At 42.4% G+C, this 13058-nt stretch overlaps 1 protein-coding gene and 1 pseudogene across 6 annotated transcripts in view; both read right to left on the reverse strand.

Annotated features, from left to right (window-relative positions):
• Positions 1 to 84: 84 nt before the first annotated feature.
• LOC308400904 lies at positions 85 to 9837 on the reverse strand (annotated as a pseudogene). Its single transcript, XR_013974821.1, has 8 exons — positions 9792 to 9837; positions 9543 to 9690; positions 9275 to 9364; positions 9073 to 9186; positions 7747 to 7876; positions 7538 to 7645; positions 6586 to 6748; positions 85 to 3918 (listed from the first exon to the last, which is right to left on the reverse strand). The product of XR_013974821.1 is annotated as an uncharacterized misc_RNA (transcript).
• An 820-nt stretch (positions 9838 to 10657) lies between these two features.
• The window catches only part of LOC308400902 (serine-protein kinase ATM-like), a 102835-nt gene continuing 100434 nt past the window's right edge, over positions 10658 to 13058 (reverse strand). For 4 of the 5 annotated variants that reach the window (XM_080888941.1, XM_080888940.1, XM_080888938.1 and 1 more), the window contains 8 exons: positions 12923 to 13039; positions 12673 to 12822; positions 12407 to 12572; positions 11975 to 12061; positions 11748 to 11862; positions 11204 to 11267; positions 10969 to 11110; positions 10658 to 10885 (listed from right to left, as the gene is read on the reverse strand). In XM_080888941.1, coding sequence (XP_080745067.1) covers positions 11066 to 11110; positions 11204 to 11267; positions 11748 to 11862; positions 11975 to 12061; positions 12407 to 12572; positions 12673 to 12822; positions 12923 to 13039 — 744 coding nt within the window. In that variant the 3' untranslated portion in view covers positions 10658 to 10885; positions 10969 to 11065. The remainder of the gene's footprint in view (positions 10886 to 10968; positions 11111 to 11203; positions 11268 to 11747; positions 11863 to 11974; positions 12062 to 12406; positions 12573 to 12672; positions 12823 to 12922; positions 13040 to 13058) is intronic. The other variant, XM_080888939.1, reaches the window with a different exon arrangement.

Here is a 13058-nt window from a genome sequence, read left to right on the forward strand (position 1 = left end):
TGTAATCTGACCCAAGCTGCACTAACATGTCGGAAAAAATGTCAATTTGTGAGACTGTTTCACTGAAAGCACACTTGAATCTAAAACTGCTCGCTTATTTATGAGTGTATTTTTTCTGTGCCAAAAATTGTAAACTGTGTTGTAAATAAAACAACTTGTGACAAATCAAAGACATAATCGTTTTTAAATCATTTTTATTTCTTTTTGGATGAGAAATACAACAAAATAAAACGTACTTAAATGTAGCTTATAATAGATAAAGTAATTTCAAAAAGTAACAAATTATGAAAAAGAAAATGGGAATAATTCAATGTAAGTTTTTCTCTGTATACGTGTCAGGTTGATACCTCTGTAAACAGAAGTACAATTCATCTGGTTGTGTTTGAACATTATCTGCATGTAAGTTGCTAATAGCAAATATTTTTATGCTAACAAAAGGTCAAGATGAATATAATTACTTCATAATCATCACAATATTAGAGCTGTAACAGTTATTATCTTGATTAATGGTTAAATGTCTCTCAGTGTAGTCTTGAGCCACTCTTTATTTCTGCTTAATTTGCCAAAACACATGTAAACATAAGTAGAAATACAGTAGATAAGGCAAAAACAGAGTTTGTACAATTCTAACAAGCTTGAAAGATGATGTATGTCACCACCTTTACCCGGTTTTAACACCGAGTGAAGACTAGGTCTTTTTTTTTGGATGTCTTGCTGCATAAAACCTTTAACAAAAGGCTGTACTATATTTTCTAAAAAGCTGTGACTGGCTACAGCTGTTTTACCTTTATTTAAGAAAAAAATAAGAAGCAGTGTCATTGTGGTATTTTAAAAAGCTGTGTCATCAGACTCATGCTCTGGCTTCCTCAAAGTACCCTGCTCAATTCATGACACAAATGTTGAGAACTACGAGTCAAATGTTCAATACAGCTTAATGCTACTTGATGTCAGTGTTGCTAAGCATACGGCTGAAACGTACACTGATACAAATGATTGATTAGAACAACTTTTAGTTGCCACTATACGAGCTCATCATTTGCAGAGGGACCTGTTGCTAGTTTAGTCTCTCTGACTGTTTCTGAGAGTAAAGTACACAAGTTTCACGACTCAAGGTGAGCTTGGTAATTTTGATAGCTATTGAAACGGTTGTGGGGCGGAAAGTGGCTTTAAAGAGCCTTCGCGATTTTTGGTGATTAAAGTTCAGTCATTTAGTTGCTTTACTCCAGCCCATTCACTAGCTGAGACCACATCCTCATGTAGGTTTGGTATTTCTAGTAGATAATTGCAGATTGCACGAGCATGAATTGAGGCTGCTGTTTGGGGGAAGGCCTCAGAGGGGACTACCAGGTTGGGCATATCCCGATGTGCTAATGAGAGGTGAATGAAGTGGAAAAAAAGGAAGTGTGCGGGGTTGTTTATAGACTGAGGGCTGTGAAATTCAGATAAATGAGCCAGTACACACCCAAGAACCCAGCCCCAGATACTGAGAACCATCAATACACCATTGGGTGGGGGCACCAGCCACTGGCTGGGAAATAGGCCCCACACCTGGGGGAGCCTGACATGTTCTGAGAGACAGAGGTGGAGTCTAAGACCTGACCTGAAACACAGATATTTACTGTGTCACCCTCCCCAAGACCTTCGGTGTCTACATGCAATTTAAAATTGAGAAGTGGGCACCGACACCAGAGGTGAGACTGAATGAACAGACTCTGGACGCTGTTCAGTGTGCCCACCCCCAAGGCCCTATATGTATGTGTCATGAGAATGAAAGTAATGAGAGTGTCTAAACTGTGGAGGAAAACTAAGGTACAGGCAGCCATGAGGGGGGAGAGAAGGAGGGCCTCCCCTGCACCTCAGTGACACACCTGCATCCCAAGCCCCTGCGTGTGTGGAGGGGGGAGGAGCCAGCTTCCTCGCTGACCACCAAGGGCAGGGAGGCGCAGGCTAGGGCTGGGCGATATATCGAGTTTTTTGAAAATATCGATATATTTTCATACAAGATATAAGATGTGACAATATCGTTTATATCGATATAGTCTATGTTACGTTATAATTATACTTGTGGAGCCGCAGGTTTGCCTCTCTTTCGTCCACTTTTGTCTCTACGCAACGTTACTCGGCCTCGCCTCTCCTTCACTGAACACAACTCCGCCTCCCCCATAGCTTCACCTGCAGGCAATGACAAGATGAAAGCGGAAAATCTCCGTTAGCGAGTTACCGCGGATCGCCCCGTGCGTGGGGCTGGACGGCGTCAACGTGTTAGCGAGCTAACCGCGCTAACGACATGCAGCCCGAAGGGGCTGCACGGCCTAAAATCCTTTCATTTTCTCAAAACTCGACAGTGCGCCTTATGTATGAATTCTTGTTGTGCTTACTGACCGCGAACCGATTTTATGTGGTACACAGCGTTCAGCAATCTGTCAAAAAATGTTTTAATATGACTTTGCTAACCTACGGAGCTGCACCGCTTGACGTCGGAGGATTACGGCTACCGGGGAGGAGCCTCGCGGAGTGATACGTACTGTGCTTCAACGTAATATTACCGTACTGTGTGTGTATAAGGACCACAAATGGCACCTGTTCAGAGACGTGGTGCAGCTGTGAAATCTGTCTCTTTGTTATTACGCTCAGCGTCTGTTAGTTTACATTTTGACTGCACAATTGTGAGCTTTTTGTTATGCACAAAAACAACATTTTCTTTTATTTATGGACCATGATTATTTAATAAATGCTGATAATTTATTTTTGAGTAATTTCTTCATGTACATCTACGCTGTATGTAAATAAAAGTGCCCGTGTGACATCTGGGACACAGTGTGACTAAGAACTCTCTTTTTGTTCTTAACTTACGGCTTAAAAAAAAAAATCGAGATATATATCTTATATCGCCATCCAGCTAAAAAATATCGAGATATGAATTTTGGGTCATATCGCCCAGCCCTAGCGCAGGCCCATACAGCCCATGGCTGCAGCACCACCGACGCCCAGGGTGACCCGTCCGACCACCCCACTCTTTTGTCTCTTTTAGCTAGGTGCTGTTTTTAAGCTTATATGATTCACAACTCAGTCTTCAGTGGCTTAACAAAATAAAAGCATTGCTCTGAAAATGATCAAGTACAAGTAATGGAGTCTAAATGGGTGAAAAAGCAGCCAATGTCCAAAGAAAAACCTTTAAAAACCTTCAGAAGACCTGGAGAACTATTGATCAAGACCACTTTATAAAAAGTAGGAAAGACAAGAAAGTATGCTCACACTTTGGAAGCAAAATATGAAGAAATGAGGAGAGGATCAAGACTTTTGCACAGTACTTTGTTTGCATTTTTGTTCCTTCTTTACAAGAAAAAAAAAGCTTTGTAATCCTCTGCGGATGATAAAGGCGAAGGATACCAAAGACAATGAAACATAATGTCAGGGCACGGATTAACCTTTTGGCTTGTCAAACACTCGAACAAATACGATTAATCACACACAACACTCATATTAATATCCTAACTTGGCGTCAAGGCCCTGCTGTGATTCAGACATACGGTGTTTATCATTACATCCAGCCTCCAGGTCAAGCTGTACAACTCAGAGCACCAGATGGGTAAACCTTCTTATAACATCTGGTCCTCCAAAGAGATTAAATCAAAAGGTACATAAAGTGCATGAAATCACACAGCGTGAAGTTAAATTTGACTTTTAATCAAAGTCTAATCTTTCTTTATATTTTACACTTGGCCTGTTCATGAGTGCCATTACAAAATCTCAAAACGAATGAACCTTCATCTGACGGTGGATCCAGTCCGGGAATTATGCGACGTTGCCGTAAACACCCGGTGCATCCTGCCCAGCGTGCTGTTCCCCCCAAATGCTGTCACCTATGAGCCACCATACTCCATCCATCAGGTACACCAGAGGGCCACCGCCGTCAGCCTGAGACATAGTTCAGGAACAAACAAAGGGCAATACTAACTCACAGTGACTTTGAGAGGCTACATGAGGACTTTTGAGGACAGTTTTAGGTCTTTCATGGATTTCTGAGGTCAGTGAAAAAGCTCTAAATCATCCAAATAAAAGGGGATATAATAGTCAGCTGCCTCCTCTGGGCTCTAACTGTACATTCACTGCTGACTGTATAAGTGGATTGTTACCAGGCACAAAAACGAACAGTTTATTTAAAACGGTTGCTGCACACAGAACATAGTGCTGGACTTGTTTGAGAGCGCCGCAAAAGCAGTTACATAAGAGCATGAAAATGTTTTGGATTCTTTGATGAACAAAAACTGCTTTTATGCGACGGTCTGTTTGGACTGGCTGAACTGCAAACACTATTGGAGCGCATTGTTCTGAGTCTGCATTCAGAGACTCCATTCCCACTAAAACTGAAGCATTGTAACCTCGAGGTGGGTCACACTGTGGACCTCTGACACCCAAGGACACTACACAGCTAAACTGATTATCATATCCTGGGATATCCTGTTCGTGTAGGCGATGAAACTGTTGCACTCTGCAGCATCTATGAGTCATCTACGAGTCAATACATTGTCAATCACTTGACAATGAGTGCAGGACTTTGATGCCATCTAGTGGTAGTAGGCGGCAATGAGCACCAATACTGATTCACTAACTACAGCTGCCTCACCATTTGTGTCTGTGACCAAATCGTGTTATCCAGCACTTGTGATGAGCAGTGACTTTCAGGCCCACGTTTGGGAGGCACACGGGTCCGATGTTCCTGAAGCCTGCTGAGGAGTAAACATCTCTGCTGTAACGTGTTTAACACAGGACGAGCTGCTGCTGTTAACAATGGTGTCAATGTGTGCACTCTTACAGCCTCTCTGTACACAGACTGCCACTGTGTGAACAGCTTATTCACACAGAGGGTTATACTCAGCTGACAGCTTGCTAGTTTGCTAAATGTAACGCTTACTGAAGTAACAGTGCCAAATGCATCCACTGAGGTTGTGCATCTTCCAAAATGTCAACAGGTCTCAACAAAAGTTATTTAAAACTTCTATGGATGCACTTTTAACAAAAACGCCTTATCCTAAAATATATGGTGCCATGACTGGCTAACAATGCCTGGTTATTAAGACTTCTGGTTGAGATTAAGGAACTGGGGGGGAAAGACAACTGATTAAAACATGTTAATATGGGATTAACTTTGCTGAGTCCAGCTTAGATTTATGCAGTAAATCTGTGGCTGTAAATCTGTATAAGACAAGATAAGATATACTTTACTTATCCCAAAGTGGGAATGCAGCAACTCAAGATTAGAAACAGCCTAAAAGTAGAATGAATATAAACACAAGCACAATAACATAATATACAATCTGGCAAAACAGAGATATCAAGATAAAACTACTATAAAGAAGCTAAACAGACTCATTGGCCACTTTATTAGGTACACATTTCAGCTGCTTCTTAAAGCAAATATCTGAATCATGTGATGTATATGGGTCATATGACAGCAACCCAATGCATTTAGGCATGCAAACGTGACAGGAGGCTGAAGTTTGAACTGAACGGAGAATGGGGATTTAATAGGTGATTTAAGGGACTTTGCACACGAGAGTTAACTCATATTACTCGTTACAATCAAATTATGCAGAAGAGCATCTCTGAATGTGCAGCACATCGAACCTTGAAGCAGACAGGCTACAGCAGCAGAGGGTCACACGGTCAGCTATTGACAGGAAACTGAGGCTACAGTTTGCACCTGCTCAACAAAATCAGGCAGTAGAAATGTTGCATGGTCTGATGTGAGCCAACATTCAAATAGCAGGTTCAGATATTTTCCTTTAAACCAGGGGTATTAAACATGAGGCCCAGGGACCAGATTTGGTCCAGCATTGACCTCAATCCGGCCTGCTGGATGGCGTTGGGAAAAGGAGGACATAAATGTGGGAATTTTAACTGTATTTTCACAAGTTCTACAGCTTTAATAAAAAACAGTACACCAAAGTAATTAACTAATTGATTTCTGTAACTTTATACATTTATTCTTACAATTTAAACCCATGCTGACAGATTTTTTTTAGTTTACTAAAGCAGCATTTCTTCACCATGTGAGAGAAACTGAGAAATAATGTTGAAATCACTCTTTTTTTTGTCCTATATTAGGGTCTCTCATTTATTAAATGTGTAGGTAAAATTTTTAAACTTACAGAAATCAGATAAGATGAAAGTGGGCTGTATGTGGGCCGCAATATAAAAGACTGGTTTCTTGAACATGGCAGTGAGTTCACTGAACTCAAATGATCTCCGCAGTCACCACATCTCAGTCCATATTAAATAATAATTAATAACTTCAATTAACTAAAAGGTGATTATAATAATGTAATGAAGGGGCTCATCATAAGCACCTGTTATGTCCAAAGGTTGGGAGAGCTGGTTGTTGTAGCTCTCATGAGTTATAATGCGACGCACCGAGTAAGCAGGGTTAAACAGAGGGCCTAATGGGTCCACTATCCCAGCATACTGCCCAGTCTGCAGGACTGGTGGCCCTGCAAAGGTGGGGGGTGACCAGCAGAGATTTGATTAAAGCTGGATCAAACCACGGTTACTGAAGGGTGGTGAAGGTGAAGGTGGAGGACCCACCAGGTCACACACTGAGCGGCGGTGACTATCCAGTAGGGGGAGATGATGGCTCCTCCACAGCGGTGAGAGCCGGCAACCTGGAGGCTGACTTGCCAGGGCACAGCCCCAAGGGAGGCCAGCTGTCCTGCAGAAGCCCTGCTGGAGTTCACCCTGCTTCCACAATCTGAAAAAGGAGGCTGCTGTTAGAGCATTCTACAGCTACAGGCTTTCAGAGAGACAAAACTCAACAACACACTGAAAAAAACCAGTGTGATTGCAAGGAAGAGCCTTCAGCTATCCTCAACTATGGAAACAACTCCCAGATTGGATTCAGGAGACAGACAACCTCCTGCTTTTAATATTAGGCTTGAAATGTTCTTTTTGATATGCTGGATGCACTCCACTATTACATTAAATCATTAGTAATTAGCAACTTTTGGTTCTCACTATACTTTGCCTGTCTTGTCTCTCTCTGCTCTCTTCTCTTTCGCCTTATCCCCAAACTGAGCCTTGTTCTGCCAGAGGTTTCTTCCTGCTAACAGTGAGTTCTTCGTTCCCACTGTCGCTCTCACTGAGGTTTGATATTGTAGAGACCCTACACTATTAGAAAGAAACCTCAGCTAACACACCGCTTTCTGTGATCCAGCACATGGTGACAGTGGGAAGGAAAAACTCCCTTTTAACAGGAATAAACCTTTATGTGTTTGTAATTCACTTGCCAGGTGAAAGGTTGGTGGTTTGTTTCCAGGGGGTTTACCTTATAATATAAAGCACCTTGAGGTAATTGTTGTTGTGATTTGGTTCATTTCTAAGAAAGTATAAAGACATACTAGTACAGTGCAATGTCACCACCATGTTGTTAGGACATGTACTTCTAAGGATTGGAGGAAAAAAGACATTTGGAATGAGATCAGGTTAATATTATATCAATATTAGCATTTTGACACAGGTTTATCATTACCAGCTCACTCACTGTAGGGCAAGTTGTTGCAGTATGGATGCCTGAGGGTTGAAGTTAGACTTCACTAGTAAGAATCCATCATTAGCTGGCCTTTGCTGGCCTGATTTAAAATACGTGCCCCTGTCAAAGCACAAATTGTAAAAAAAAATTGAGCATCGCTTGAAAATCGTTCACAGAGCAGCTTTTGTTTCATCTCGGGCTGAACTAGCTGAGCATCTCACCTGCTGTATCCGATGCTCTGGCAGCTCGCTCTGCCCTTCTCCTCGGTCCAGCCATGAGAACCAACAGATTTTCAGGCTTTACTCTGAGTCGAGTAGATCTGAAGCAGGAAACTGGAGCCGTGCAGCCTCACTGAGCACAAACAGCAAACACAAGCGATGACTTGGCATTTTGTCACAAGTGGAAAGTGGGTGAAGAGGCAGCCAGTTGAGAGTGAAGCACACAAAGGACTGGCAGTTAACAAGGGAAGATAAATGCTTCAGTCTACATATTATCTCATTATCTCATCATGAGGAATATGGATGATTCCAGAAAAAACAAACCTATAAAAGCATCAAACTGTTCTGTTGTATAAACTCTGACCTTGTTTTCAAAGATTGGAAATCCAGATGAACAGAGTTAACTTTCTGGGATTCTCTCACCTTCTTTTATTGAGCGTGCATCAAGATAACAACTAATGAGGCTACCTGGGAACAGGTCAGCAGCACCATTGGGTGTAAACAGAGCGTCACGACTCTGTGAAGAAGTATGGTTTTAGAGGATTTTGGGGGGATTTCATCATCTATTGACCATAATTCAGAGACGTCTCTGTAGGGTACACAGTTGAAAGCTGGGTTTGACACCCCCAGGTGGCACTGCTTTAAAAGCAGGCATGATCCTGTGATATAAATCCCTGCAATTGATCAGTTATCCTAACAAGTGTGATCCAAGGTAAACCTCGAGTCATGCTGTTGTCTTCTCTTGGCTCCAGCTCAGTTAAGATTGGCTAAGGTGAGCTAAAAATCTGTTCTGTGGGAATTTCCATTTTTTTGGAAATCCCAGAGAAGCTTCATCTGCTGCCTAATAAACAGAACAGATGATTGCATGGGGCACTAGAGCACACAGTGTGGGTAATTTACACATATGTGAAGGTCTCATTAGGGCTTAATAATATATTCAGCTTTTAGGGCAGCATAACGCTTCCATGGAGAAGATGTCTTTTCCAGAGATGTCCTTAGTTTTGCTCATTTCTGCAAGACAATGCAAGGTGCCAGTAGTCCAGATGAAAAATGGACCCACTTGCAGTCCAGACCTGTCCCCCTTTGCAAATATTTTGTGCGCTATGAAACAAAAAATGCAACAAAAGAGGCTCCAAAATGAAATCTTGTCAGCGCGAGAATGGGAAAGCATTAAACTTCCCCCCCAAAAAGTCCACATTTCATTTGTTGTTTTCCAAATTTTCTTTTTTGGAAACCAGGTTCTTATCAGTGTGTTTCATTCAGCTTTATTGAACAAATCTAAAGGTGGAGGACAGAGAAGCTTTTTCTTCCCACCATGAAGCTGCTTACCACAGTTAGCTTCGTCCTGCCCTGCGGGACAGTCTGTAACCCCATCACACCACTGGGACTCCCACTTGCGGTTCCCATCTCCACATTTAATCCCATGAATACAGGATGAAGAAACTGGAATTCAAGACAGGAACCAGAAAAAAAATCAGTCTTCCAATCTCACTAATGTTGACTCAGTTCACTAAATAAATCCTTCACTTACAGTAATAGGCAAGGAGGACTCCAGCCACCAGCAGCAGCAGCAAGGAGATGACAGCAGCAACAGTGAACTTGATACACCTGTGTTTGAAATCTGACAGAAGAGCGCTCACCGTGACTGGAAACCCACTCACACCCAGCTTCACGATTACATTTTATACACAGAACAGTTTCTAATGAGACTTTTTGTTACAAGCAGTGTCCAAATGACGTGCCTAGTATCTGTACAGTCGTGTAAAGTATTCAAACTGTATTAAAAGACACTCAAATACCTTTGTGCTTGGGGATGGAGGGACTGCTCTCAGGCGGAGGCTTCAGCGCCACATTGTAAACATACTGGGGTTGAACATCTGATTCGGCGAGCGCAGGAAGTTTCATCTTCTCATATTCACGGATGAAGTGAGGACAAGTGTCCAGATACTTTTGGCAGAGCAACAGTGTTTTTGTAAAGTTACAATACTTAAAATAAATTGAAAGCTGGTCTTCTTCTCAAGGCTGATTAAATGCAGATTAAAACTCACCGGATTGGTGGTCATTTTCTGTTTAATCATCTGTATTTTGAAAAAATTGAAATAAAATCCCCCTGTGATAACTCCAGCAGCAAGCTTTCACTCAGATAATCTCATCCACATCACTGCCAGCACCTCCGGCATCTCCTCCCAGGCTCCGCTCTGCTCATTCTCACATGGATGCGATCAAATAAAGAGTTTGTATGAAAACTGTCACGCCTACACTTCACACAGCATCAGTTTGTTTCCCTCCTGAGCACACAGCAAAGACAATGACGAGTTGGCGAGTCTAAACATGACACAGGTGTTATCTGCTTAAGTGTCAGAGCAGTGAGTGAGTACTGCAACGCCGAGTGTGCAGTGGAAAGGTACTGAAAACATGACGTATAGGCAGGTAGACACAGCGTGTTTCAGTGATGCAGTGGCTGAGCGACAAGAAAATATGGAGAGAATATTTTAAAGTGAAAATGAAATGCATTAATCAGGCCAGCATGCTTTTGGATTGACTGCTTTTTTATTTATTTAATGATACAGTACTCATTTGACAAAGCAGCCTTATATTCAATGCACAGGAAAAGAACAAAAACATTTTACCTGATAATAAAGAACAGACATGAAATGACGCCTGGAGAAGGCTTTAAATGGTACTTCACATTCATACAGTCACTTAGCAACATTCACATTCATCTGGGTGAAACATAAAACATGCACAGCAAACATGTCAGCCTTCCAAACACACACACACAGTTATTTGGTCTTTTTTAATAATTTTTGTGATTTGGCTTGATTCCTAATGTTGATCTGTTGAGTCAGTCTTAGTAGAGTCGTACAAAAAGGAATGAAAATTCCCACCTCTCTTTTTTTCAACCAAAATAAACTTCTTTTTTTTTGCACTTTTTCCCTGATATCACTTTTTTCCAGTCTACACCCAGGCCTGCCATCCTGGGAAAAGTCTGCTAAGGTTTTTGGGGTCCATGGCTTGCTGGATGAGCAGGTTGACCTGTCCTCCCACGCTGAGCACCGTTCCCTCTTCCACTCCCTTGAGCTTCTCCTGCAGCCGCAGCAGCACCCGCTCCGCCACCTTGTTGAAGCTCTGACTGTCACTGCTGGAAAGAATATGAGGGGAAGAGCCTGAACACACACACAAAACCTCGCCAGCTCCGATTCTGACACTTCTCTCCTTGATTACCTGGATTTACGGCTGTTGTCTATGTCATCTCCCCCCATAGTGGAGCTTAGCGTTGCGTTGAGCTCCTGCTGCTCGTCATGCTGCAGGTAAAAAGCTTTCAGGGGTTCATGGTCCAGTCAAACAAAGGGTCATACAGCAGCACCTATTTAAAACGCACAAAGACACAGAAACTTACAAAAGCACTCCTTAATATGAAGTTATGGAATAAAACATAATATTTAGAGCATGATTTTACCTCCACAATAGTCAACAGAGCTTCTTGAGAACTTCTCATCACCTCCATCGTCTTCTCACAGCATCTGAAAGGGAAAGCAGGGTTCAGATTATTTATAGTGCTAAATGTTTAAAATGTCTAAATAGCAACAGATTTCCCAACATGAATCTTAATCTGTGGTCTGAGAAAAGATTAATGAGGAAGTTTGTTTAATGACACAATGTAATATGCTATTTCAAATTATAAAACTTTATTAATCGTGAAGGAAACTCATCAATCAATGGTGATTAGCTACTCATACAATAAAAGGATCAGATCATTTTTTTATTATGTCCTGTAAAACCTCAGAATTGACAGGGGGTCGATTTTTACTGCAAGCCACTTTGCAACCCACCTCCACTTCAGTTTATATTTTCATGTCTGATTCAAATTTGTCATGTTGCCTGCCGTGCTCTGTCACAGAGTCTTTACTTCCAGTTTTCCATGTATGAGTATAAAAGGGCCTGAAGGTCCCAGACCACTGCTGACAAATAAGAGCAACATCTGAGCATAATCGTGAGCTAACCTCCTGAAAACTCCCTCCACTCCAGTGATGCCCATACCGTCCACAATGTCTCTGGAGAGTCTGAAGGGGACAGTCTCAGGGGTGGGGAGGATCTTGCCTTGCTCAAAGGCCACACCTTTAAAACATCAACAACAAAAACACACACAGTGAAGAAAAAGGGGCATCCACACTGGAGGAAAAAAAAACATTTTCTGAAACAAAGAGTGACCTTCTTGGTGTAAGAATACCTAAATCGATGTGCACCAGTTCTGCAGTCTGTTCGTCGATCAGTATGTTCTGGATGTGTCTGTCACCCAGACCCACGATGTAGCCGACTGTGGACACAAAACAGAAAACAGAAGGTTTGTTTTTACAATTACTGGATCGTCGTTTGGAGATAATATGAAATCTCGTTGCTGCAAATGTATATTTTTTAATTCTGTGTCATGACTGATAAATGTTTTCTTTCAACTCTGGACTTCAACTGAGAACAAAATGTTGACACGCTGAGGTGAAAGGTGGTGTTTTATGTACAACGCAAACCGGGATCCATCAATCACCTTAATAATAATCAACACCAACACTTTAGTTTCAAGTCACATCAATTATATGTCGCCCTTCAGTTTGTGGCATCTTGTATTTACAGTACATAATGAGCTTTACTCTGTGAGACGGTGTACCTATAGAGGAGGTGGCCACACTGCGAGTGTAAGCCAGCCGCTTCTCCATCCACACGGCGGGATCCAGGAACCGTTCCATGCAGAAATACCTAAAGACCGGCCTGAACTTCGTGCACACCTCATTGTAGGCCTGCAGCTTCTCGTCGAATGCAAGTCTCTGAGCGTCCTGCAGTGACAGCCCAACAAAAACTACAGCTGTGAGTTCTGAACCCATAGCAAGCATGTGTTGCCATGTTGCAAGTGTTTTCCTGTCAGCACTGCCATACCATCATCTTCCTCCGGCAGGCTAGGCTGGCCCAATCTTGGGGTCGGAAGCGTTTGTGAGCTCCTTTATTGGGCTCCACCAGAAACTCCCCGATGGGCACCGTCCCAGAGCACCACTCTAACACGCCACTGCGCTGTGAGAAAGGCACCACCTGGAATCAAGTATATGACAAATTTCTTTTAAGCAACAAAGGGAAAAAGAGATGAAAGCAAATGTGAAGCAGTGCCACAGATGTGCGTCTATCGGGGAACCTTGTATCGTCTGATGTTGAGCTTCCTCTTGCGTGTGTCTGTATTGCGCTGCAGCAGCATGGAGCACATGCCGAAGACCTGCTGCATCACTGCGTCCTGTCGCAGGTCGTCCTGACCCTGTTTGCATTAAAACACT

The sequence above is a fragment of the Rhamphochromis sp. 'chilingali' genome, assembly GCF_963969265.1.
Source record: "Rhamphochromis sp. 'chilingali' genome assembly, chromosome: 8".
NCBI lineage: Eukaryota > Metazoa > Chordata > Actinopteri > Cichliformes > Cichlidae > Rhamphochromis > Rhamphochromis sp. 'chilingali'.